Below are 27,941 nucleotides of genomic sequence, written 5' to 3' on the forward strand. Positions count from 1 at the left end.
AGTTGCAGTGCGTGGGCTCAGTAGTAGCAGCGCACAGGCTGTAGGGCGTGCAGCCTTCACTAGTTGTGACTTACAGGCTCTAGAGCGCAGGCTTAGTAGTTGTGGCCCATGGGCTTAGTTGCTCTGCAGCACATGGGCTCTTCCTGGACCAGGGCTCGAACCCATATTGCCTGCATTGTCAGGCAGATTCTTAACTACTGCACCACCAGGGAGGTTATGGGTGTATATATATTTACAATTGTTATATCTTCTTGAATTGATCCCTTGATCATATGTAAAGTCCTTTGTCTCTTGTAGAAGTCTTTGTTTTAAAGTCTATTTTTTTCTGATATAGATATTGCTATTCAGGCTTTTTTTGATTTCCATTTGCATAGAACACTTTTTTTTTTTTTTTTTTTTTTTTGCGGGCCTCTCACTGTTGTGGCCTCTCCCATTGCGGAGCACAGGCTCCGGACGCCCAGGCTCAGCGGCCATGGCTCACGGGCCCAGCCGCTCAGCGGCATGTGGGATCTTCCCGGACCGGGGCACGAACCCGTGTCCCCTGCATCGGCAGGCGGATTCTCAACCACTGCACCACCAGGGAAGCCCAGAACACCTTTTTCTATCACCCTCGCTTACAGTCTTTGTGTGTCTTTAAGATATGAAGTGAGTCTTTTGTAGGCAGCATATATAGGTCTTGTTTTTGTATCCATTTAGCCACTCTGTGTCTTTTAATTTTTTTTTTTTTTTTTTTTTTTTTTTTTTTTTTTTTTTTTTTTGCGGTATGCTCTGCGGGCCTCTCACTGTTGTGGCCTCTCCCATTGCGGAGCACAGGCTCCGGACGCGCAGGCCTGGCGGCCATGGCTCACGGGCTTAGTTGCTCCGCGGCATGTGGGATCTTCCCGGACCAGGGCACGAACCCGTGTCTCCTGCATCGGCAGGCGGATTCTCAACCACTGCGCCACCAGGGAAGCCCCACTCTGTGTCTTTTGATTGGGGCATTTAGTCAATTTACATTTATGATGATTATTGATTATGTATGTTCTTATTGCTATTTTGTTCATTGTTTTGGGGTTGTTTTGTAGGTCTTTATTTTTCTTTCTTCTTTTGTTCTCTTGTGATTTGATGACTATCTTTAGTGTTAGGTTTTGACTCCTTTCTCTGTTTTGTGTCTCTTTTATAGATTTTTTGGTTTGTGGTTACCATGAGGTAGGGGTGTGCGTGTGTGTGTGAGTGTGAGTGTGAGTGTGTGTGTGAGAGAGAGTATGTATATGTATATGATTGTTTTAAGTTGCTGATCTCTTAATTTGAAATGCGTTTTAACAACCATGCATTTGTACTCTCACAGTTATTGTTTTTGGTATCATTATTTTACATCTAATTATTTTGTTCATCCCTTAACTGCTCATTGTGGATATAGATGATTTTACTTTTGTAATTTAACCTTCCTAGGAGCTTTGTATGTCGATGATTTACTACCTTTACTGATATTTGGCTTTACTGATGAGGCTTTTCCTTTCATAAGTTCCAACTTTTTAGTTGTGGTCATTTCTTTTTGCTTAGAGAAGTTCCTTTAATATTTCTTGTAGTGCTGGTGTGGTGGTGCTGAACTCTTTTAGCTTTTGCTTGTCTATAAAACTTTTGATTTATCTGTCAAATCTGACCAAGAGCCTTGCTGGGTATTCTTGGTTGTAGGCTTTTTTCCCTTTCATCACTTTAAATATATCATGCCACTCCCTTCTGGCCTGCAGAGTTTTTGCTGAAAAGTCAGCTGATAGTGTATGGGAGTTCCCGGTATTAACTTCTTGCTTTTCCCTTTCTGCTTTTAATATTCTCTCTTTATCTTTAATTTTTGCCATTTTTAATTACAGTGTGTCTTGGTGTGGTCTTCTTTGGGTTAATCCTGTTTGGGACTCTCGGTACTTCCCGGACTTGAATGTCTTTTTCCTTTCCCAGGTTAGGCAAGTTTTCAGCTGTTTTATCTTCACATTTTTTTACAGCTTCTTTCTCTCTCTGTTCTCCCTCTGGAATCTCCCTATAATGTGAATATTAGTGCCACTTAATGTTGTCCCAGAGGTCTCTTAAACTGTTCTCATTTCTTTCATTTTTTCTTTTTTCTGTTCAGCATCAGTGATTTCCACTACTCTGTCAGCTAGCTGATTCATTCCTCTGTGTCATTTAATCTACTGTTGATTCCTACTAGTGTTTTTCATTTTTAGTTATTGTATTCTTCATCTCTGGTAGGTAGTTCTTTTTTTTTTTTTTTTTTTTTTTTGCGTTACGTGGGCCTCTCACTGTTGTGGCCTCTCCCGTTGCGGAGCACAGGCTCCGGATGCGCAGGCTCAGCAGCCATGGCTCATGGGCCCAGCCGCTCCGCGGCATGTGGGATCTTCCCAGACTGGGGCACGAACCTGTGTCCCCTGCATCGGCAGGTGGACTCAACCACTGCGCCACCAGGGTAGGTATTTCTTTATATTTTCTAACTCTTTGTTGTAAACTTCTAACTTCTTGCTCTGTGCATCCGTTCTTCTCCCAAGCTCTTTGATCATCTTTATGATTATTACCCTGAATTCTTTCTTGGATAGATTGCCTATATACACTTCACTTAGTTCTTCTTCTGGAGTTTATCTTGTTCCTTCGTTTGAAATATGTTCCTCTATCACCTCATTTTCCCTATCTTAAATTTCTATGTATATGGTAGGTTGGTTACATTTCCTGACCTTGGAGAAGTGGCCTTTTGCAGGAGATGTCCTATGTATCCCAGCAGCGCACTCCCCTCTCATCACCAGATCTGTATGTTCTAGGGATGTCTCCTCTGTTGGCTGCGTGGCTCCTTCTGTTGTGGCAGGCTGACTGGTGTGGGAAGTCTTGTAGGCTTGGTTGGCCCATGGTCCAGTTGGTTGCCAGGCCCTGCCTTGTGCAGAGGTTACTGCCTGCTAGTTGCCAGGGTTGGGTCATGAGGTGGCTGGCTGTGGAACCCCAGGGGGCCCCAGGGCTAGTGCTGGCTCAGGGGTCAGCGGAGTCAGGGTCCAGGAGACCCCAGGCAGGGCTAGCCTACTAGTGGGTGAAGCCTGGTCTCGGGGCTAGTGCTGGCCTACTAGACTAACTGCTCCTTTTAATGTTGTTCCCACCTGGGGTCTTACATTGCTAAGCCTTCCTGCAGTTCTCTAACAGTGATAAATTCTGGCATTCTCTTTTTAATTTTGGGGTTTATCTGATGGAGGAGGAAGAGGCAAAAAACCTATATCATCTTGAAACCAATGTCAATTATCTGTCTTTACTAATAGACTGTGATATACATGAGGACAGGGGATTACATTGGCTTCTCTGGATGAGCAAAATGCAGGGTATATCTTAAATGCTCATTAAATATTTATTGAATGACTAATACTTTACATTTGTGTAACTATTTTGCATTTGCCACATTCCCATTCATAAAGCCTCTATTAGGGCAGGTGGCATCCTCAGTTTTCAAAGAATATGACTATTTTTAAACTTGTTAGTATCTGTGACCAAATTAGTTGCTTTTCCAAAGGGCTGCATTACCATGAATAATCATATGAAACCCCAGGGCACAGGGTTTCCTTACTCTTAACCTATTATTATTTACCCCCAACCGCCCTGTCCTTCCCTCCAACAAGAAGTCAGTCAGTAAAAGACTCCCAGGCACTAAGATGGCATTTTGATTTGTCTCCCTGGTCACATTTTCTCCCCACATGTATACGGAAACCTGATTTTACAAATCTGAAAGTTCCTCTACAAGATATTTTTCTTTGTAAGCCACTCTTGGAGCTGGCCCAAGTGACAAAACAGAGTTATGAGGGTGAGGAAATGAGACAGATGCTGTGGGTTTAGTGCTGTATCTTATGACTGACTTCCTCCTCAGATCCCCAATGCTAGAAACAATCCGTGACTACTTTCTTATATAAAGCTATTTACTAAGCAGAACTCCAGAGCATTAATGGTATCAGAATTCATTCACTTTTATAAAACCAAAAATGTTTAAAGGTAACATGTCTCCTCACATCAGGGGAGAGATGGGTATTTAGGGGGGGTGACAATGAGTAGAGTGCAATTGGCAGACTGTCCTCCCAAGAGGTGCAGGTCTCATTGAGAGAGATCAGGACATATCCAGGCTGAAAACAGCTGCTGTGTACTGCTGCCTTCCCTCCTCTTCCCCCCTTTCTTGGCAGAGTGCTAGTAATGTCATTTATAGCAGCCAGGTTTATTTTTGCTTTATAAAATCAAATGTGTATTTAAGAAATACCATTCTGAAGCTGAGAAATCAATTTAAATCTTATTTGATAGGTGTTTAAGGAATATCCATGTGCTCAGCTATTTTTTTTAAAAATAACTTTATTTTTATTTATTATTTTTGGCTATGTTGGGTCTGTTGCTGCGCGCGGGCTTTCTCTAGTTGCGGTGAGCAGGGGCTACTCTTCCTTGTGGTGCGCGGGCTTCTCATTGTGGTGGCTTCTCGTTACGGAGCATGGGCTCTAGGCGCATGGGCTTCAGAAGCTGTGGCTCGTAGGCTCTACAGCGCAGTCTCAGTAGTTGTGGTGCACGGGCTTAGTTGCTCCGCAGCATGTGGGATCTTCCTGGCCCAGGGCTCGAACCCGTGTCCCGTGCATCGGCAGGCAGATTCTTAACCACTGTGCCACCAGGGAAGCTCCCTGTGCTTCAGCTGTTATGAAAACAACAGAGAGTAGATGGAAAGGTGAAGATTATTCAGCAGCAAGACTCCACTAGTATAAAATACAGCTCTGGAAGGGCAGCATTCTTGACGGCAGGGAACGTGCTTCTTCTGAGACTATGAGGGCATGTCCTGTGACAATTGGCAGGGCTGAATACAGTCTACAAACTCTCCAGCCCTCACAGGACTACCTCCTCTAAGAATTCTTTATAACTGTTTTTCTGTTCACATTTTAATGTTTTCCCCCAATGTTTGGCCTTCTTCACAGAGACTATTAGAAAGTTGAAGTTCATGTAGAATTAGTATTACATGGTTCAGCATTTGCCTCTTTCCCACTGTTGACTGGGATCTCTGTGGGAGTAAAGAGGGGAGCTAGAGTTGTAAGTAGTTTTTGTTAATACTTCACACCTAGGGCAACACGTTGGTGGGAAGTGGTCAGAATGAGAGAAAATGATGTTTTAACCTTAAGGGAATGTTTAATGAGATTATTTCTTTAGCATTACTCAGAAAATGAACTTTTTTTCTGGTCTAGGTGAAACACAAAACTTTATTAATAGCTGTTCTAAAAGGGAGGGGAAATAATTATGAAAGTATACTGGAAGCTTCTTGTTTCAGCACCCTCACTGGTGACAGTTACTGAAACAGCAGATGCATCTCATTAAAAGGCAGTTAGGCTACAGACTCTGGGAACAGAGTTACAAGGGAGGCATTTCCCTGTACAAAAGGGAACCAGAGATATGCTAAGTGCTTAAAACTAGTTTTGAGCTTGTTTTGGGCACTAGTATTGAATAACCATTTGCTAGTTTGGCTATGTCCAGTTATAAAGAGGTTAAGAATGATTATTCTGTTTAGAATATTGTGTCTAGCTATACTGATGAGAAAACTGAAGTCCTGATAACACAGAACTTAGAAAAGGGAAAGTAATAGATAAGTTCATCAGTAGCCACCCATGCAAGGGTAAGAAAATCCTAATTCTAAGGACTAGCTCTAGACTACCAAACAAAAAAAGATCCACAGAAGTGGCGATTTATGATGTCTCCACAGGGCTTAGGAGAAATATGTGCAGACATGAATTATATCTCTTTGATTACATATTTACTATATAATTTTCAGAAAACAAATCCCAATATTTGGAAGTACTGAATTCAGCAGTACCTAGACGTACTTCTGGTGCATAACCAGATGAGCTTTCTATCTTAATTTTTTTCTATTGAAAATATTGGCATTTTTTTTTAAATATAAATTTTTTTTTGGCTGCATTGGGTCTTTGTTGCTGTGTGTGGGCTTTCTCTAGTTGCGATGAGCAGGCTTCTCATTGCGGTGGCTTCTCTTGTTGCAGAGCACAGGCTCTAGGTGCGTAGGCTTCAGTAGTTGTGGCACGCAGGTTTAGTTGCTCTGTAGCATGTGGGATCTTCCCGGACCAGGGCTCGAACCTGTGTCTCCTGCTTTGGCGGGCAGATTCTTAACCACTGTGCCACCAGGGAAGTCCTGGTATTAAGTTTTAAAAGAGTACTAAGAAAATTTTTGCTTTCCCGTTGGAAAGTCTTGGCTTCAAAATTAATTATTATCTAAATGAATATGAACATGGATGAGAGCTAAACATTTCCTAGACTACTTGCTCCCGTTTAAAAAAAAAATCCTAAAGTTTTGGTTAGGGAATTTCAACATCAATGAGTATGTGTAACGAGTTAAATTTCAGAGAGGGTAGGGAGGAGGTAACTAATATAGGCTTATAAAACAGATGAAGATCATTCTATTTATAGCCAGATAAAACCACACTGCTGTATTTTGTAGTTTATTCAATTTTAATATGGTTTCCATTATTAACTTTTAAAACAATGATTTCCAGTTTAGAAAACAATGCACTGACCACATAATTCCTTTTTTATTTTATAGTTATACAAATATTCTAAATACACATTTTGTGTTCAAGATGATGGCAAATAAGATTAACTGTACAGTACATAAGGAAAGAAAATATTTTAAGCATATTTAGAAGCAATAGAAATGTCTATACAAAACAAGCAAAAACGGAATAAAATTTTTTATTTTTAAAATATTGCAACAGGCCCACAGGTTTGTAACAAAAAAGTCTTTGCACAGTTCCTCACAATGCCCCATTAATAGCTAAAGCAAGACAGCGGTTTTAGAAAATAATGTTTCAAAATGCTACACATGGCACTATTGTTTGCACAGTTTGATCAAAATAACAACTCTACTCTGAGTCAAGCAAAACCTAGAGGAAATATACCAAACAACTTGAAAATCATTTGTATAAAATTCATTGCACATTATTTTACTTAGTTTGAAAAGTAAAAAAGTGTATTTACAAAATATTTCGCAGTCAAAATTATAAAGTGAATGGATAACACGTCTTGATACAGACAGTTCAAGGAAAACACGAATGTTTTTTAAAGAGGTTTTCAGTGCTCCTTCCACAGGGAAGTAAACATGATCTACTCAAATGGATTTACAAGATGTTACGCATACTGTAGCAAATTCGACACCTGCATTATAAAACAATTTTGAAAAGGCGAAAGGATGAGGGATTCGTACACTGTAAGAAGTCAGCTATTCAGAGATCAACAAGTACAATTTTTAACTCAGCATAAAAGTCTTCATAGTCTTCAGATAATAGACAGACAATGAACATACTTGACTCGATGAAAGTTGAAAAAGCACCATGCACAACAGTTTAGTGGTAAACACTGAAAAAAATAGCACCTGGAATTCTCTGATATTGACAATTTAAAACTGGTCTAGTAATTGCCGAAGATATGGTGCCTTGGATAATTCTCTATTTACTCGGGAGACTTTGTAAAGTACTGGGCAGTTCAGAGAAACACACGGGATATGTCGATCAAGGCAACCTGTACAGTTCTTGCATATCTGAAAGGACAAGAGGAGTACATCAAATGATAGGAAAGTTTCTATCTAGAAGTATAAACAACAAACTTTTATAATCCCTCCTTTGTGACCCACCACAGATTACAGGCAGACGTATGGCACATATTACAGAAAGTTTCATTAATTTTCATCTCTTTGAAGCATAGCCAACCCTAAGTTGACACATTTCTGAAGGACATTATTTCACAAACCACAGAGCACAAAATTCCCTATATATTAACATCCACATAATAGGCTACCCATTACCATTCAAAGACTGTCTCTTAAATGCACTATGTACACTATTTATTAAACATTTTGTATGCCAATCATAAAAAGTTACCCACTTTCTTATTTCAGAAGAGAAATGCTAGTATGGAAAAAGAAAAATCAAAGCATGTGAATTTGAAAGTAGTAGTGTAGACCAGTAGTTTCAACCCTGGCTATATACATGAGCCTAAAAATAGGCTAATGCCTCAGCCCCATCCCAGACCAATGAATCAGGATCTCTGGGCATAAGAGCTGAAGAATCTGTACATTTTAGGGCTCTCAGGTGATTCTGATGTATAATGAGATCTGATCTAAAGGAAAACAATAAATCATAAGGCAATTTTTAAAGAGAAGCATTATAATGTCTTACCCAGTGATCAGATTTTAATATGTAAAGTCTCAAGTTATACATACAGTTTAAAAAATTGATAAAACATGAAAAACATTAAAGGCTACTAGTGAGGGCCCCAAGGGTCAAGAAAATATATGCTGATTTTTTAAATGTGAATAGTGTATCCAAGTGATTTTAAAAAAGGGATAGCAAATAGCAGCTACCATACTAATTATCTTTTAAGAGAGAAATCAGATCTGCTGTACTTAATTCTCTGATCTGTATCTAAGAGCTTCTGTTTTACGGGTCTCACAGGGCAAAAAATTTTTGTTCTTTGCACCAGTATCTTCCAGTCAATTGAAAGGCCCATTTTTCTGAGCACACTGGTTACTGTATCCAGTATTATGATACTGCCACAAGGAAACTACTGAGCCCTGTGCTTCAGCATGCTCTCTTGAAGAGTAAGTGTGCTGTTCTACTCTGAAGACTTTCACCAATTAGGTCTCTGCCAAGAGACTCAAACCTACTCCCAAATACGGAATGTCTGCACTGCAGCTCTATGTACTGCAGCTACGTTCAGGTGCCAGGACAAACTGATAAATATTTATGCACTCGCTGTGCTTGCCTGATAAATAAACCAGGATGGAATTACTTGCCTCACTAAATTTAACTCAATGTTTACTTTCAAGATCCTTTACTGGTGATTTAAACCCTGAGCAGCTTACATTTAAAACTTTAACACCACAACCTGGAAACTTACATTTTAGCAAACATAAAAAACTGCTTTAATATTTATTGATTCTTTCTTTTTGCTATCCTTTGGCTCACTTTCTTGTTTTTTAAAAAATTTTCAGTCAGATGCTTAAGTTTCTTTTTTAATGTTTATTATTAAAAGTGTTTAAGTTGATGAATTTTTCTTTGAGATCTGCTATGGTTGTCTAGAATCTTTTATGTGTTGTTTGTTTAACAGGGAGTGTTTAGAAGGATCATTTTGTTTTCTGAGTTTATAATTAACTACTAGCTTTATAGAATTGTATTGATAAAATTTGTAATATTTCAGCTTTCTGAAGTTTATTAAGGTTTTCTTTAGTTTTCTTTATAGACTAAAATATGTTCAATCTTTTAACATTCCATAAACACTTGAAAAGAAGGTGTAGTCTCTAATGTTGGGTTACAGAGTTTGATATATAATCAAAAGGTCTATCTTATAATGTTGTTTAGATCTTTTAATAATTGTACTGATTTCTGATCACTTGACTGGTCTTGGGCTGAGAGGTGTATCAAATCTATTACTAATGTTTCTGACAATTTCTCATTTTATCTCCTGTAATTTCTGCTCTATGAAAATTCCTACAGGTTATTTAGTGCACAGGAGACACACTTTTTAATTCTCAGGAAAAAAAACAATCCTAAAGTTAAAATATCTCTTTAAAGATGATGAACCATCCTTATTTTAAACAGCATTACTTTTAAAACTGCATTTTTATAAGTAAGAAATTGATGGCACCAACTAGCGTAGTGCATGTTGCTGGGGGCAGAAGACAGTAAGGTCCAGGGAAGAGGCCACTCACAGCCTCTGACGTCAGTGGAACTCTGGAGGTCCTGCCCATGTTTGCACCTTGTACTAGACGCCAACTAGGGAATTTTCTATGAGGGCTGGTTGCTGCCATTGGGGTAGTAACCTAAAAAAACAGAAGCAGTGACTAGTGGTTGTACTAACCAGAACCACTAGTACAAAGTAGTACAAAAACTGGGACAGAGTGGCTGAAAACTGGTTGGCAATACTCCAGTGACTTACTGCTGCTTTAACTGTGCATATTCAGCAAGAAGCTGTTTCTCCATTTACTACATATGTACGACCCAGCATGGGCTGGACTCCGTGCTAGGCTCAGCCAACTCAGCGAGGGCAGGGCAGGGCCTCCACCCTCACTGGGCTCACTTTCTCTTGGGTGGGGAAGCTCGAGCTAGTGTTGAGGATGGACAGGATGGGGGGGGGTAAGGGTAGGAGGCTGTTGTAGGAGAGTCTCTGGGGAGAGAGAATGGTGGTTGGACTAGGATGGTAACAGAAGGGAAGGAGAAAAGTGAGCGTGCTTAACAACTATTTAGGAGAGGGAAAAGTCACTTTATCATTTCAGTAAGCTAGGCGAGCTAGGCTTCTGTGGTTGCATCAATAATCATACGTAGAGATCTTACTGTCCTTAATGAAATCTGTTTAATGCATTCTGGCTATACACTATACAACTTAAAGAGTTTTCTGCCAGCGCAGAACAGCAGCTAGAATGGTGCAGAGGAAACAGTGTATACTTTACCAGTCCTTCATCATTTTCTATTCTAAGAGCCTAGTCTCCCAAGAGATGGCTTCTCTCCCTTTTCAGCTGTGTGGCAGCTAGGTTGTCCTGCTAGGAGGTTGTGGATACTCTGATTTGGTTCAAAAGCCTTTCTACCTTGAGGGGCATGGCATAGAACCTGGCCTTTACATAGGTAGTTGGATTACATTAGGCATGTGAGCAGACAAGCTGCCGGGAGTGATCATTTAGGAGAATTCACAATGATAGAGCTAGACAGGACCTAGGAAAGAGCATCAACCCACATTCTGAGAAAACTGGGGCCAGAGGACATGGCCAATACTATGAAGTCCAGACTGGAATCCTGATGTTCTTACTATCAGCTTGATTCATATTCCACTATACTGCCTTTCAATTATTTGGTTGGTTTAAAAACACTCCAATAACCTTATATATGCTCTTCTAAAGACAAAACAAAACAAACTCCACCTCAAAATTGTTATTCTCTCGCCTGAAAGCTAAAATTGTAACTTGAAACATGATGCTATAAGAAGATATAATCAGTCCTTTAAGAAATATACTACTTAAAAATGTGCTATAATATTTTTTCTTTAGATCTAATTTTCTAACTTATTTCAAGAGATTCCTTTCCTGTTGTTTATTTCTGCTGGAATTCCACATTTGAAAAATTATCTCTGCATTTTATGTCTGTATCCCATCTCGGCTGCTTATTAACAGTGGAACACGGGGCAAATTACTTAATCCCTCTGTGTCAGTTTACTCATCTGTAAGAGGGCCTTGAACAGCCAGCCTCTGGCAGATAGTAAGATTCAATCATGTTAATTGTTAATTTTCTATCTTGACTCTCAGAATTGCAAACCTTCCAAGTTTACTAGCAATTCTCTAGGAAAAACAGATTTTTATGTGAATGGTAAGTAGATATGGTAGACAAAGCAATTAGTACTTTTCTTTTTTAGAAATACTATTATAAAAGAAATTGGGTGGCTGGACATTGTAGTTCTGTGGTTCTAATAAACATAATACACTATTCTATGAAAACAAAAACTGAATTATAAAACAAATTTAGCCATTTTTAATAGTTTAGTTCAATTAAGATATTTTTAGGATTTTAGGAAGTTTATTAACTTAGAATCCTTATTCCACTTCCACACCTTACACTACACCTCCCTCAAGAGTTGACTATATTTCCCTGAAGAATCAGATTGCTTGGGATTCTGGGTCTTTTGAACAAGGTTGTACCTTTACAAGTTGCTCCTGCTGACGTTCCAACTCTCGAATTTCTTGGTTGAGGATGATTGCAACATGCTGAGGTTGGCTGCGACAGTTACTACAGATGCCGTGCTGAGTCAGGTCATCACACACAGGACAGTGTAAGGTAGTAAAATATTGTGAGATAGTGCCTTTCCGCCCTTCAGGTTCACTTCGAGAGGAGCTGGTGGCTTTCTGGATCTATAAAAACAACAATTCAGAAAACCATCAATTCAGAAGTAAGTCTGAGCCAGCTTCATAGCAGAGTGGCTATTCTCATGCTAATTACAGGTTTATTACTAGGGCATTATTTCATTTGTTCAACAAATACTGACTAGCTACTATATGTCAGGCACTGTTTTAGACAGTGGGGCTATAGAAAAGAACAAAGTCCTTTCTTTACACCTTAATATCATCAGATAATATGGTTTTGGTTTTGTTTTTTTGGGAAAAAAATAGTCTCAAGAAGCACAAACTTCCAGTTATAAAATAAGTAAGTCATTGGGATATAATATACAGAATAGGAAATATAGTCAATAATATTATAATAAATTTAAATGGTAACAGATGATAACTAGACTTTACCATGGTGATCATCTCATAATGTATATAAATGTCAAACCACTATGTCCTACACTGGAAACTAATACCAGATTGTATGTCAATTATACTTCAATAAAGAAGAAAAATAGTCTCCTTTGTTTTTTTTTAAAATTTATTTGGCTGCGTTGGGTCTTCGTTGCTACGCACAGGCTTGCTCTAGTTGTGGTGAGCGGGGGCTACTCTTTGTTACAGTGCGTGGGCTTCTTACTGCAGTGGCTTCTCTTGTTGTGGAGCACAGGCTCTAGGTGCTCAGGCTTCAGTAGTTGTGGTGCATGGGCTTAGTTGCTCCGCGGCGTGTGGGATCTTCCCAGACCAGGGGTCGAACCCGTGTCCCCTGCATCGGCAGGCGGACTCTCAAGCACTGTGCCACCAGGGAAATCCCTGTCACTCAGTTTTTTGGTTGAGATATGTAGATGTATGAGATCATATGGGGCAATGGAGATCACAGAGGACAAAGGAAGAAATCCAGGTTGAGAGTAGATACTGTTTAAGGCTGCACAATTTGGGCCATGGCAGCAAGGTAAGTGGAAGGTTAAAAATAACTTGTTAGGCAGTAAGGTGCAAAATTCAAGCAAAAGTAAACCTGGAACATTTCAAATGAAATTAGACACATGTTACCTAATCATCCTCATTTGAAGTAATACTGGTTTCAGAGATGTCTTCTGATACTCTTTTTCACACTGAAATAACATTATCATCTTACAATCATACCCTTGGTGTACTCCCTTGCTGTCTTATATGTCACTCTGCATAAAAGTTATTAGGTCAGCCTTTTATAAATGTCATTGTTTTAACATTCTTGCTGGTGATTAAATGAAAAATAGTAATAGCTTTGTGGTGTAGAGCCAGGACACAGCATTACAGGTGTTGGCCAGCACAGATTCACTGAAGCACAGCTTCAACCTCAGTTTCCCAGCTTATTCTTTTCCTTGAGGCCCTAAGTGCTTACTGAGAAAGTAAAAATAATTTAAGTATCAGCTTTATCAGTTTTCCTGCATACCCTCAGCCTTTCATTGTCTGAGCAAATGACAGCAGATCTAATTCTAAACATCAGATAACAACTGCTACTCTCCTAGAGTAAGGTATCCCAGATTATTACAGAACCACAAATCGTTCCTTCAAGCTTCTGATGGGTAAACTAAGAAGAAAAGAGTTCAAGCAAAGCTCCCTTTGGTAAGATTCCACATTGCATGTTTTACTTTAGCAAAGTGCTATTTCAACATTATTTCCTTAGTCTGGTTTCTGTAGGACTGTGTCTAGCTACTACATCCTATACATTTCTTAAACAACCATTCTGAAGGGATTTTCTGCTCTCCTTTGTCTAATTTTTATTAGCTGCTTTGAGTTATTTTATAGTTAAGTGTTTACCATTGATGTAGTTGTTGGGTTTAATCTTCTATAATTTGGCCAATCTGACAGAAGCTGGGAAGGTGTTTGTAGAAAACTAAACCAGAAAAATGTAGCACCTTTGTTGGTATAGGATAATAAAGCATTTGCTTTGCTCTGATTAGCATGTAAATAAAATCTTTCTTTAGTTCTACTGAAAATTTTAAGTGAATTCTCTCTCTAGAATCATAGCACAGGTACTATTTAGTAGGCTTACCCTTGGTAATTCATGATACCAGTTGAAGACATCAATACCAATAAGTGAGAAGATTCTTGCCAGGGGTGGAAGGATTTGCTTGGTGATATAGTAAGTGGCATTCAGTCTCAGAGTCGGGTCCTGCAGGACTTCCACTGGGCGCCTTACCAGCTGGATAAGTGGTACTCCAGGGGTCCCATAAATGATGACATACGGTACTCGTTCCCCAACTCGAGGCTCAGAGCGCCGATCATAAGTAAGCATTTTCCTATTTAAATCCAAATAAAATAGTCACTTAAAGACTGTCATGGAAGGCATCTTTCCAGAAAATTAAATGAGAATTAAACAATAATGAAACCATGAGAAATCAACAAGGAGAACCGTCAAGTAACTTTTTTGACAACTGTATACACTTCACTTAGTTGGCACCAAGTGGATATGCTATAAGAGTTTAATAAAACTTAGTTTGTAAATTACTGTTACATGGAGAACAATGTGAGTTGGCAGATATCAACTACCTTAAATTGTCTTCTATCCCCTAAGAGTAAGAATTAACTATTGTAAATCTAATAATGGAAGATAAAATTTAGCTGATTAGATGATCTGATTCTAGAATGATACCATCTCAGTGCTTTGGTAGATCAAAATTAGGACTACCTAGTGATTCTGATATGGGAAAAACAATCAATTCCAGCTCTGTAACAGATTACAATTTCACTGAATTTAGTTTCTGCAGGGAAGGCCAGAAGAGCTCTTTCTTCTTCTTTAGAACTTGCAACGTGTGGTGGTCACCCACTCACTTTAGTGAGGCTTCACGTGGGCAGGGGAATAGACAATTGTGTGTCTGTGCCTGCAGACTGGGTGTCTTTTCATCTACTCCAAACCATTCCGAATCCCAGGACTACACTTACTAGGTATTGGGGGTTGTGCTGTTGTGTGCATCATTACCTTGTAAGTTCCAGGGCTGGCACACACGCGCCAGGCTTGTAAGAGGCACTTCCTCTGTATTCCTTTGCAAAGATAAAATCTTGTATGCTGGCCTTTCCTTCCAGAAGCTTCATACATTGTCGTTGAACATACTGTTTAATTAAACTTATATCTCTTGTTTCAAATAGCAGCTTCAGAGAACGCTCAAGTATCTTTAAAAAAAAATGGATACGCTCATAAGGATAAAATATCCCCCAATATATTTCATCATTGCTGTTATACTTTCAATTATGTTAATTACTGAAACTTGCTGATCTGTCTGAACAATCTGTCATTTACAATGACTAGATATTGAAACTGGAAAATATTTCGGAGACTTTATTGAACTTGCGATTTCTAAAAATAGAATATTATGTAGTTTGAGGAAAATCGTATCAGAATGACATGCAGATGAAACATGCTGTGTGTGATGAGCAACATGAAACATTTAAGTTGTCTTAAATGGCCAAGAGCGCTCCAGGCACAAAAAGCCAGACATCATTTCATGTATTATTTTTTATTTACCCTATTACAGAAAGGGCTGGATTCAGGTGGACAGAGAGAAGTTTAAACATCACCAAGCAGTGAAATAAAGTCAGTCTTTTTGCCTTTTTATAGTATCAGTAAATATATACTAACTGTGATAGGATTTTCTGTGCTGGAGTATTTCTACTAGAAAATGACTGACATGCAGTAGATTTATGCAGTGGAATGAATTTAAATGAGTTCCAGGTGAAAGCTCTGTATCTTATTCTGAGTACTGGAATCCATACATACTTACACAAGAAGTTGCTAACTTAGCCAAGGCACCATTCTTCCCTCAGGAAGAATGCACTGGATATCTTTTCCAGAAACTAGTATTAAAAAAAAATCTCAAATTTACAAAATAGTATATGTGACATAATAGGTTGCTGTCAGTCAATCTATTATGCTTTTAATGCTCTCGTAAAACTCAGTGTATAGAGTGCTATTCCATTTATACCATTTATTTTTGGTTTGTTATAGAAGGCATCTGGGCCTGAATAAAGAAAAAATAAATATAAGATACTATGGTTGAGAAATTTAGGTGATTTATATATTACCATTGTTCAGAAATCTCCCTAACTTGTATTTGGTAACCCAAGTAAACAGAATTTCAGTTAATCTAGGATGGATTATATTACTTATGAAATTTCTCTGTTCAGTTTCTCTTTTCTTTATCCTGCTCCATAGCTTTTGGGTGTTGCCATATGATAACATATCATCTGTAGGTGATTAGGCAGGAAATTTTTATCAAGTTCAAGTGTTGTTTTTTAGCAACTGTGATAAAAGGTAAGGTGTGGAAGAAGTCAGAAACTAAGGACTTAAATAAGTTGTTTTCATTATAAATGAAGTTCTCAAAAAATCACACACTTCCTCTTATAGTTATACATAGTCATATAGGCTATAAGTTCCTCCACCTAGATATGTGCTTAAGGATTTGTACCGGATTCTTTAGCCACTTATTTCTTTTTTAAAATTATTATTATTATTTTTTGGCTGCATTGGGTCTTCGTTGCTGCGCGTGGGCTTTTCTCTAGTTGCGGCGAACGGGCTACTCTTCGTGTGTGCAAGCTTCTCATCGCAGTGACTTCTCTTGTTGCGGAGCATGGGCTCTAGGTGCACGGGCTTCAGCAGCTGCAGCACGCAGGCTTGGGAGTTGCGGCACGCGGGGTCCTAGAGCGTGCAGGCTCAGTAGTTGTGGCGCATGGGCTCTAGGGTGCATGGACTTCAGTAGTTGTGGCACGTGGGCTCAGTAGTTGTGGCGCATGGGCTTAGTGGCTCCACGGCATGTGGGATCTTCCCAGACCAGGGATCAAATCGTGTCCCCTGCATTGGCAGGCGGATTCTTAACCACTGTGCCAGCAGGGAAGTCCTAGCCACTTATTTCTTAAAGATAACAACAAGATAGATAAAACTTACCTTAGAAACAGCAGGGCAGGAATCTCTTCTGACTGTTTCTATTCCTTTTGCATCAAATACTGGGTCCTTTTGATCCAGTGTTTCATACATGTAACCCACATACCTCTTTTTTGTTTGTAAGACACAGGGCAAATATACCTGTGACGAAATTAATAAAATGTCTATCAATAACCATTTTTTCCCAACCATGAATATCTTATTTTTACATGCCTTCTTCTCTCTCTTTAACCAGATATCAATTATAAAAAATTCTAAATGTGGCTTAGGACCAACGAATTCATGATACAAAATGAGACAACACTTGCAGGTAAAAGCACACAAAATGAGTTGTTCTACTTCCTCACCACACACTCACTCCTTTTACTTGCACTATCAATTTTGCTTCTTCCTCAGCTGATACTGCTCTCTCAAAATCTTCAATCATATCTTTTTAAACAATTTAAAAAATGACTTTAAGTAACACCTACTATATGGTACAAATTAAAAAGTTATAAGAGAATATACAATGAAAAGTCTACCTTCCCCTCCACAGAGGCATCCTGTTATTGATTTCCTGTATATTCTTCCAGAAATATTCTAAGTTACTTATATACATAAGGGTAGCTTACCTTCCACATCACTCTGTACTTTGCTTATTTCATTTAATAACTTATATTGGAGAGCATTCCATCCTGTACAGAAAGCTCATTTTGATTTGTAGCTACATAGCAGTCCACTTTATGAGGATATAGTAATTTTTGTAACCAGTTACCTACTATGGGTTATTTAGGATGTTTCCAATCTTTTGGAGTTATAAATAGTGTTCCGCTGAACAACCGTGGATGGATAAATCCGCAGGATAAATACCTTGAATTGGAATTCCTGTGTCCCCACCCCTTTTTATGTTACCAAATTGGTCCTTTCCTCTGCCCCAAAGCTGTATCAGTAATCACACTAAACGTAAGTGGTGTAAAAAGTGTAAAAATGGTGTAGAAAGGGTAAAAATTGGTGTAAAGAATGTAACTTGTAAAAGGCAAAAATGATCAGATTAGATCCCATCAAAAAGATATAACAATATGCTTTCTACTGGAAATCCACTTTAAATATAAGGACATAGAAGGTTAGAAAAAAGATACACTTGTTAATACTAATCAAAACAGTGGCTATATTAATATCAGAAAAAGTAGATTTCCAGATAAGGAATATTATCAAAGATAAAAGTATCAATTTGTCAAGAAGATACATAACCATAAATGTATATGCACCTAATAAGAAAACTTCAAAATGCATGAAATAGAAACTGGCAGAACTAAAAGGAGGAAACAGGCAAATCTATGATTATACTTGGAGACTTTAGCACCTCTCTTCTAGAAATTGACAGAGAATCAATAAGATTGTTGTTGGCTTCAACAACACTATCAGTTAACCTAAGTGACATTATAGAACATTCCACCCAATAACCAGAATACACAGGAATTTTCAAGGTCATATGGGAACATTCACTAAGAGACCATATGCTAGACCAAACAACGAACTTTAACAAGCTTAAAAGCATTGAAATTATATAGACTATGTTCCTTGACCACAATGGAATTAAAATTAATAACAAAAAGATGTCTGAAATATCCTTAAAAATTTGGAACTTAACACACTTCTAAACCTACAGGTCATTATCACTGAAGTAAATGAATAATAATAAAAGCACAAGATATCAAAACTTGAAGCTAAAGTAGTGTTTTGAGAGAAATTTGTTATCGTTAAATGCTTGTATTAAAATTTTTTGTTTAAAATCAATGATTCAAGTTTCTAAATTAAGACAGGAAAAGAGAAGCAAACTAAACCCAAAGTTAAGTGTAAGGAAGGAGATAATAAAGAGTGGAAATTAATGATACAGTTCTTCAGAAAATTCTATAAATGGACAAACCACTAGCTAGAATGATCAAGGGGGAAAAAAATGGAAAAACAAATGATCAAAAGTGAAAGGAGAGGGCTTCCCTGGTGGCGCAGTGGTTGAGAGTCTGCCTGCTGATGCAGGGGATACAGGTTTGTGCCCCGGTCCGGGAAGATCCCACATGCCGCGGAGCGGCTGGGCCTGTGAGCTATGGCCGCTGAGCCTGTGCTCCGCAACGGGAGAGGCCACAACAGTGAGAGGCCCGCGTACCACAAAAAACAAAAACAAAAACAAACAAAGAAAAAAGTGAAAGGAGGGATGTTACTAAAGATTTTACAGATATCAAAATCACAATGAGGAAGTATGAACATATGCATCACAATTCTTAACAAATTGAGAAGTTTTGCAGTTTTTGCTTTTATGTTTAGGCCTGTTATCTATCTCAGGTAAATTTTCATGTCTGGTGTTATTTTCTAAGGACACCATGCTCTTCACTTTGCCAGATAGGTTGAGTGTCCACAGCATCACACACATACTTCTAGAATAGCACTCATCGCTCTGTTTTCTAATTTTCCTTCCCTCTCTCCCTGCAATTAGAATGTTCACTCTTCAGGGCAGATACCATATCAAAGTCCTCTCTGAATCTCTTCTAGCACAATTCTTGCTTCAGAGTAGGTGCATGATAAACAATTGGGAGTCATCTTTGATTCTCTTCTCCCTCTTTTATCTTTTCCACACCTGCTCTCCTAAATCAGTCACTTTTAACTCCTGCCCATCTTTCTTTCCATTTTCTCTTGAATTGTTTATTTTTGCTAGTTTATCTCACTACTTCAGGGTATACAGGTTGCAAGAGGCATCCGGTCTTGAGATTCTCCTCTTTCCAATCCATCTCCACACTACTGTGAGGCCAGTCCTCCCCAAAAAGCTCTGTCATGCTTTTGTTTGATAAACTTTCCTGAATAAAGTTTAAACACTTTAGCTTGGCATTCAAGACACTCTATAATCTGGTCTTAACTTTATTTTTCCAGACTTCTCTCCTGCTACTCTGTATTCCCATGGTGTGCATTTCCAACTCCAGATCCTTCTATATACCATTTTCTTCTGTGCAGAATGACTGCAACACCGTGGCTGCCTATTGAAATTCTAACCATTTTCTGAGACAGAATGAGATGTATGCCTCCTACATGGAGTCTCCCCATCCAGCCTAGGAGGACACAATACCTCCTTTTCTTTGCACTCTTATAGTGCTTAGGGAGACTGCTTCCTCAGTTTACAATGAAAGATCATTTACATACATTTCTAATCTTTCCTTTTAGATTATTGGCTCTTAGAGGGCAGGACTGTGTCTCATGCTTCTTTGCATTCCACACCTCTCCTAGCTCAGTATCTTTTTTTTTTTTTTTTTTTTTTTTTTTTTTTTTTTGTGATATGCGGACCTCTCACTGTTGTGGCCTCTCCCGTTGCGAAGCACAGGCTCCGGACGCGCAGGCTCAGCGGCCATGGCCCACGGGCCCAGCCGCTCCGCGGCACGTGGGATCTTCCCGGACCGGGGCACGAACCCGTGTCCCCTGCATCGGCAGGCGGACTCTCAACCACTGCGCCACCAGGGAAGCCCCAGTATCTTTTATATAGAAAGAACTAAATGCATATTTCATATCCAAAGTAAAGTGAAAATAGTCGAAGGTCCTGTGGCAGACTGCATTCTCCAAAGAAATAGTATTTTCCATCCCACATAGCCTTCTCACAATGTGCCTCTGACATTCTTCCCATTAAGAGATGGGGACCTATGTTCCCTCTCAAATTTAGACAGGCTATGATGCTATATGATTTTGAGATTAGGTCATAAAAAGCAAAATAGCTTTCATCTGGTTCTCTTTGGGATGTTCGTTCCTAGAACTCAGCTATCATGCTGGGAGGAAGAACAAGTAGCCCCAGGGAAAGGCCAAGTGTAGGTGTTCCAGCTCACAGCCCCACCTGGTGTCCCAAATGGCAGCCAGCATCAACCCCCCCAGACACGAGAGTGAGCAAGCTTCAGGGTGATTTCAGTCCTTAGCTGTCAGCTAAGGACCTAGACATTGTGGAGCAGAGACATGCCATCCCAGCTGCACCCTTCATGAATTCCTGACCCATAAAAATCTGTAAGCTCAATAAAATGGTGCTTGTTTTACACCATTAAGTTTGGGGTTACACAGCGATAGTTAACTGGAGTAGTCTTTTCATTTCTTTATTAAGATATTACAAAAAAATTTGAGAAAATCATACAAAAATAAGGGGAAAATACTTTAACACTTTCACAGACCCATATACCACTACAAAATCTGAAAATGTATCGAAAAAGTCAGAAATCTACAGAAGGTATGTGAATTTTATATGTGGTTAGTAGTATTACATTTCTCTTACCTTTTCAAACTTCAGTTTCACTGGTTTAGGATTGGTAGCAGTTACAGCTTCAGCAATTTCCTGACCAATCTTAAAAGACTGCTCCTTAGTGGCTCCTTTCAGTAGCACAAACATACTAAGAGGATTAAAAATAAAGTAGGGTAATGAGGAAGGCATTGTAACAAAAAAAAAAAATCTCATCAATAGTAACTTTCCTGGATAATACTCTAAAACCAAGGAAAACCTTTTTTTCCCCCTTCCTCTTCCTTATTAAGTTGCTCCCTACCTGAGTTTTCTTGTTTTGTCACACTTTCCTGTGTGCTCATGGTATATCTTGTTACAGATCTTTAAGACATCGAATGTTTCTAGTTTAGCTACACACAGAACAGCTATCACAGCTGCCAAGAAGCTCCTGGGTCATTCCTATACATTTACAGCTTTCCATGACACACAATTATGTCAGTCACAAAATAAAAGATGATGACTATAAAGAAATGGAAAATTTACTTGTGATATGGGAGGGAATTTCCTTCCAGAACCACCCAACTTAGAAAAGAACACATGTATATTTTGTAAAATATGTTCACTGAAGAACAGTTAGAAAACACAGAAAGGCACAAACAGCCATTTATAATCTCACCATTCAGAAAAAAGACACTAGAAGCCTTTTGTGTACGTCTGTAAGTCTTTTCTCATTTGGGATCACAGATCATACAGTTTGATAACTTTCTCCTTTCATTTAATGGTATATTGTGAACATTTTCCCATGTCACTTAGTTCTTATACATTATTTTAACAGTTTGTACTGTATTTCAGTGTATGGATATAGTATAATTTAACCAAACCCCTACCACTGGAAATCTAAGTCATTAAATTTTTTTTCTAATATTTAATATATAATAATAACTTGGCAAGCTATGTCCTTAGAATAAATTCCTAGAAGAGGAATTTCTAGATAAGTGGTATATACTAAAAATATTTTTTGAAAGATAATGTGAAACTGAAGTCCAGAAAGGTATTTCTGACATACAATCCCACCATCAGTATATGCAGGTCAAGAGGGAAGGATTTCTAATACGGATAAAAAAAATTCTAATATGAAAAATACTAAAAAATAACTGATAAAAGTATTGGGTATTTTTTCCTAATATAATCCAGCTAACTCTGTAATAGCACTTTACATTTCAGTATATACCACAATCTGAGACCAAAAGAAGTAATGGCGAATAAATATACTCAAGGAATAGAGATTATAAAGCTGATCTTCATTTATAACTTTAGTGGAAAGATATTAAATAGTAGAAATGCATACTATCTTGAAACATGGACTTTAAGATTCTTGGAGCCACATAAACCAATCTTATTATTTCTTAAATGCTTTTATGTTGGACTTTCAGTCTCATTTGGATGGTTTTTTTTTTTTGAAAAGATCTTTCTCTGCCAATATTGCAGATAGTACTTGTGTTAGAGTTTGATCTGAAAAGCTGAAGGAGTATTTATTTAATATTACTTAAGGCCTTGAAAATAAAAATTTATCAATCTGAATTAATTTTAACATAAGGCACAACAAAATAGGCCTTAGATGGCTAATTATACTTTTAAGCTAGGCTATATTCTCAACCACCTAAAGCTTTTTATAGTATTTTCTTTCTAGGCCCATCTGATGCTCATTATACCAGTACAGCCTTTAAAAAAAATAGATTATTACAAAATTTCCTTTTGAAAGATTATTTTAAAAATCAACTTCATTGAGATATAATTTGCATATAATAAAATGAATACATTCTAAGTGTACAGTTCCACGAATGTTGACAAACATATAGGCTTGCTATGGGCTGAACTGTGCCCCTTAAATTCATACGTTGAAATGTTAACCCCCACTGTGAATGTGACTGTATTTGGAGATAGGGCCTTTAAAGAAATGATTAAGTTAAAATGATGCTCTAATTTAGGTGGTTAGGTTGAGCCTAATCTGGTGTCTTTATAAGAGGAAATTACACAAAGAAACACCAAGAATGCATATGAACAGAGGAAAGATCACGTGAGGACAAAGTGAGGAGGTGGCTACCTGCAAGCCAAGGAGAGAGGCTTCAGGAGAAACCACAGCTACTGGCTAACGCCTTGATCTTGGACTTCAAACCTCCAGAACTGTGAGAAAATAAATATCTGTGCTTAAGCCACCAAATCTGTGACAGCCCTAGGAAATTAATATATTTGTGTAACTACCACCAGAATCAAGATATAGGGACATTTTCATGACCCCATAAAGTTCCCTTGTACTCCTTTGCAATAATTCTCCACCCCACTCCCAGCAACACATGACCAGCTTTCAATTACTATAGATTAGTTTTGTCTTTCAAGAATTTTATATAATATACAGTACATACTTATGTCTGGCTTGTGAGATACACCCATGTTGCTAAAGTAGCAGTAAATGGTTCCTTTTTATTGATGAATAGTACTCCATTGTATGGATATGCTACATTGTTCATCCATTCATCTGCTGATGAACATTTGGACTGTTTGCAGTTTGGGACTATCAAGAATAAAACTGCAGTGAAGAGGTGCATCAAGTCTTTGTGTGGACCTAAGTTTTCATTTCTCTTAGGTAAATACCAAGGAGTAGGATTGTTGAGTCATGCTAAGGGTATGTTTAACTTTAGATGTAAATGCCAAACTTAAAAAAAAAAGATTATTATGCTTAAAATGTTCAGATGTTCAGATGCAATAATGAATTGAAGTGTTTCTACACACATTTCTTAAAGCTCTAGAACAGAGAAACTAAGCTATGGTAATAGAAATCAGGTAAGTGGTTGCCTAGGGGTGGGGGATGAAAGTGAGGGACTGACTGCAAAGGAGCATGGCAGAACTTTCTACAGTGATAGAAATATTCTGTATCTTGACTGGGGTGGCAGCTGATTACATGGGTCTATACATTTTGTATATTGAACTATGCACTTTTTTGATAAAAAATTAAAGGTACACATACTTTACATCTTAAAAGTTATTATAGGGTATATATTTGAGATTTTACCTAGTAGTGTTAGAGGTTTTACTTGAGTTTATCTGTGCTGTTTTGGCTAGTTTTAGTTGGAGCTAAGCTTCAAGAGAGCGGACCAGGATTAATGGAAGTTTTGGGTCACTTAACAGAATGTAGGTAACCAGCCTACAAAGAGAAAGACTGTTTTAAAATAAGTTTCTAGGGAATTCCCTCGTGGTCCAGTTTGTTAGGACTCCATGCTTTCACTGCCAAGGGAGTGGGTTTAGTCCCTGGTCAGGGAATTAAGATCATGCAAGCTGTGTGGCACAGCCAAAAAAAAAAAAAAAAAAGTTGCTATTTGTCTGTTCCTGGTGCTTTTAATGTAGTTAAATAATGTTTATCTTTGATTGATAGATCACATTTAAAGCAGTGATTTTCATTTCACATGGGGTGGGGAGTTAAGTGGGGATATTAGAATCACCTAGGAGGCTTCTCTCAATTATACTCAGATGAATTTCCCAAGAGATTTTTGTTCTAGTTCCCCACCACCCTTCTGCTGCCCTGGCAGTATGTGTGTTGTCAAATGTCCTTCCCTACCCTGCCTGAGGATCACTACTACAGAGAGCTTCAATAACTGATGGGAGTAGGTCTATCCCACTAGGGTGGGATAAGTATTATTGATAACCACTATTATATAGAATAATTGTTTGAACCACTACAATATAAAGAAATTCAGGGTGTTTACATTTATACCGTCTAAATGGACAATAATGCATAACTGCTCTAGAGAGAGAAACACCCTTCTAACAGTAATTTTGATGCTTTGTTAACCAATCTCCCTTAGCTAGACTCCAAGATTCATAAAGTCAGCAGTCCTGAAACTGGAGGGAGGCAATGGTCATTCTTCATCATGTATCAGATTTCCTTCATTCTGATGATAGCCTCAGGGAGGCTAAGCAACTTTTTGATGGCCATGCAATCAGCTAGGAGCACAGCTAGAAAGAGAATCCAGATCTCACTCTTGGTTAAGAACGCTTTCCCTCCACCAAGCATACATTTATTATCCCTAGAGCAGTGCTTCTCAGTATGTTACCATTATTGTCCTCCCCGCAAAAAAAAGTTAAAAGTAAATTTAACAAGAGAAAGTAATTACTAAGGATTAAAATGTTGTAGGGTAGGGTTGAGCTCTGTGGGGCCAAAACCCACTGTACTTTGCTCCTCGAGGACCAACTTGTACGCTGCTGGGCAGAATTATTACCATTGAGAATGCATGCCCTAGAGTGAACTGCCCTCATACAGTGTATTTCAGTAAACGTTTGTTGAATGAATCAGATGGTGAATGGTAGTCAAAAGCTCTAATGATACTGCAGGGAATTCCCTGGCGGTCGAGTGGTTAGGACTCGGCGGTCTCACCGCCCAGGGCCTGGGTTCGATCCCTGGCCAGGGAACTAAAATCCCACAAGTCAGGCAGTGCGGCCAAAAAAAAAAAAAAAGATACTGCAAATCTGCAAATACAATTTCTTTCTTTTCCTTCTTCTCTCTCTCTCTCTCTCTCCCTCCCTCCATCTATCTATCCTGTGCTGTGTGGCACATGGGATCTTAGCTCCCCAACCAGGGATCGAACCTGTGCCCCCTGCATTGGGAGTGCAGAGTCTTAACCACTGGACTGCCAGGGAAGTCCCTACACTTTTTTGATTAGAATAATAAAAACCTGTGATGTCTTATGTAGAGAGATACCAATTTATGGCTCCACTGCTAACTAGTTGGGCAATCTTCGACAAATTTCTTATTCCAGGGGAATCTGCTCTTAAGTAGCATCTGAGAATGTGCCCCCTAGGGTTTTCTCCCAGCGCTTTCACGTCATGAAAACTCCTGACCTAAAAGTCCTCTTCCAGCTCTGACAAGTCTGTGTTTTTTGGTTTGTTTGAATTCCTAAAAATCTTACAGTCAGAATCACGCCAACTTCTGCTTCTGGGTGCGTGTTGTCAACTACTGACGTGTTTAAACCCTGAATTAAACTCAACAATTTAAAGTTTAACTTTCTCCTCTTCCCTAAATATTTTGTGAGGAGCTCTGCTAACAAGGTGAAAAACTATGTTTCAGTAATTTTTATTTTGCTAGACTATTCAGCAGAAGTGGTTTTATAGAGCAGTGAAATACCCAAAGTCAAAGTGAGGAGTGGCTTTTGACGGGAAACAGTAGAGACTATGGATAACTGGGGCCTGGATAACTTGAAACTATCCCCACCTGCTGATAATGAAACAGCTGCTATAGGAGGAAAGGCCTCATTCAGCATTAATATGATTATGTTGATTGTATGTGCATTAAAAAACCAAAGAAGATTAAATGCTGTTTAAAGATTACCTAGAAGCTATTTTCAGTGATTAGAAGCATTATCTCTGCTCCACTGCACTGTAAAGTGATCAGAGCTCCTGAGGCAAGTGCTCTTAGAATGATCACACTGTGACTCTAAGCCTTCAATATGAAAAAAATTTCAGACTCTAAGAAATTTGCATAATACCTATATTCTAGAAAAATTTTAATAAGTCATATAAATAAGATGTTACATAAATAACTGGGCCCTGAAAAATATCAAAGCAAGCAAGCAGGCTGAGGTTATTCAGGATTCAAAGGCAATTCTATCCTTTGGATAGAATGGGCTTCAGGATGATGGGCTTCAGAAAATCTGTGAGCCCCTGGAATCAAATGGAAAATGTATCTGGAATCTGCACTGTTTATAGAAGAAGGTCAACAGATTCTGGGGCCCAGTGAAAAGTTAACCACTCACATATTTGGCAACTGTCTTTCAAAAACAGTTTGATTATTTTAAGATACATGTTTAAATTCAGAGAGCTGCAGCTATCTGAGGGATTCTTCACATTAAAAGCTGTTTCTTTAAACAGATTAGACTCCTATGTATACAGTTTTTACAGATCCCTATCTACTTGGCTACCTGGAGGGATGCCTTGGGAATTTTTGCACTCTGTGGCTCAGGTCATATACATTTTCTATCTCTTAAGATCATATCTGGTAAAACAGGACCTGTGTTAACTCCAATCACAAGATCATAAGGACTGAAAAGAACTTAGGTAGAACTCTATTTTTAGGAAGGATTACCCTTAAGCCATTTCAAACACTGAAATGAATATCTGAGGAGATGCAAAAAGACAGAAAGTTCATTACCTGTCAGTATCACCATATACAACCCTAGCACCCCATTTCTTGGTATCATTCACCAGTTTAATAGCTTGTTCCAAGGTTTCTCTGGCTTTGTGAACAATACTATCACCAACCTGTTGGTACAAAAACATTGAAAATAATTTCTTAATGTAGTTTAGTGTAAGACAATAGACTTTAATATATAATACTTAACTTTAATTGATTAAATATTTCTAAAAATGAAACGAGAAAAGAACATTAAAAAAAACAAAAGTCACCAGTGCCATCATTCTTTCTACAAGCACTCAAGAAGAAAATGAGATGAATGAATAATTTTAAAGAAACCAATCAATATACAGACTTGCCTGTGAGTGTATCAGTGAGTACAATGGACTGCACTATATACATAGCTATATTTGATCCTAGAAGAATAAGCCTTATTTATTCAAGGACTATCTAAAATGCCTTTATAACCAACTAGGCAGGAAATTACACTATGAACGTGCATGTGTGTCTTTCAAAATTCTTCTGTTGGAGTGTTATGATAATTTCTTTCAGTATCAGTAAAGCTTATGCTGAACTTGTATCTCAGTGATTGGTTATACATATTTTTTAGATGATACTAAATATCGATACAAGGAAAAATGCATAATTATATGATAGAAAATATATTACAAGGGTTCAGTTTAAATCAAGTAGGCAGATATATGTCTAAGTTCTTTCATTGGTGATTGAGTTTTTGTTGTTG

The 27,941-nt window shown here is 38.3% G+C and overlaps 1 protein-coding gene across 3 annotated transcripts in view; it reads right to left on the minus strand.

The window, feature by feature from the left end:
- Positions 1–6,701: 6,701 nt before the first annotated feature.
- The window catches only part of REV3L (REV3 like, DNA directed polymerase zeta catalytic subunit), a 190,605-nt gene continuing 169,365 nt past the window's right edge, over positions 6,702–27,941 (minus strand). For all 3 annotated transcript variants that reach the window (XM_059083580.2, XM_067011663.1, XM_067011664.1), the window contains 7 exons: positions 27,218–27,327; positions 21,076–21,190; positions 16,806–16,943; positions 14,847–15,037; positions 13,920–14,166; positions 11,705–11,914; positions 6,702–7,561 (listed from right to left, as the gene is read on the minus strand). In XM_059083580.2, the coding sequence (XP_058939563.1) occupies positions 7,421–7,561; positions 11,705–11,914; positions 13,920–14,166; positions 14,847–15,037; positions 16,806–16,943; positions 21,076–21,190; positions 27,218–27,327 (1,152 nt within the window). In that variant the 3' untranslated portion in view covers positions 6,702–7,420. The remainder of the gene's footprint in view (positions 7,562–11,704; positions 11,915–13,919; positions 14,167–14,846; positions 15,038–16,805; positions 16,944–21,075; positions 21,191–27,217; positions 27,328–27,941) is intronic.

Source organism: Kogia breviceps, chromosome 13 (genome assembly GCF_026419965.1).
Source record: "Kogia breviceps isolate mKogBre1 chromosome 13, mKogBre1 haplotype 1, whole genome shotgun sequence".
Taxonomy (NCBI): Eukaryota; Metazoa; Chordata; class Mammalia; order Artiodactyla; family Physeteridae; genus Kogia; species Kogia breviceps.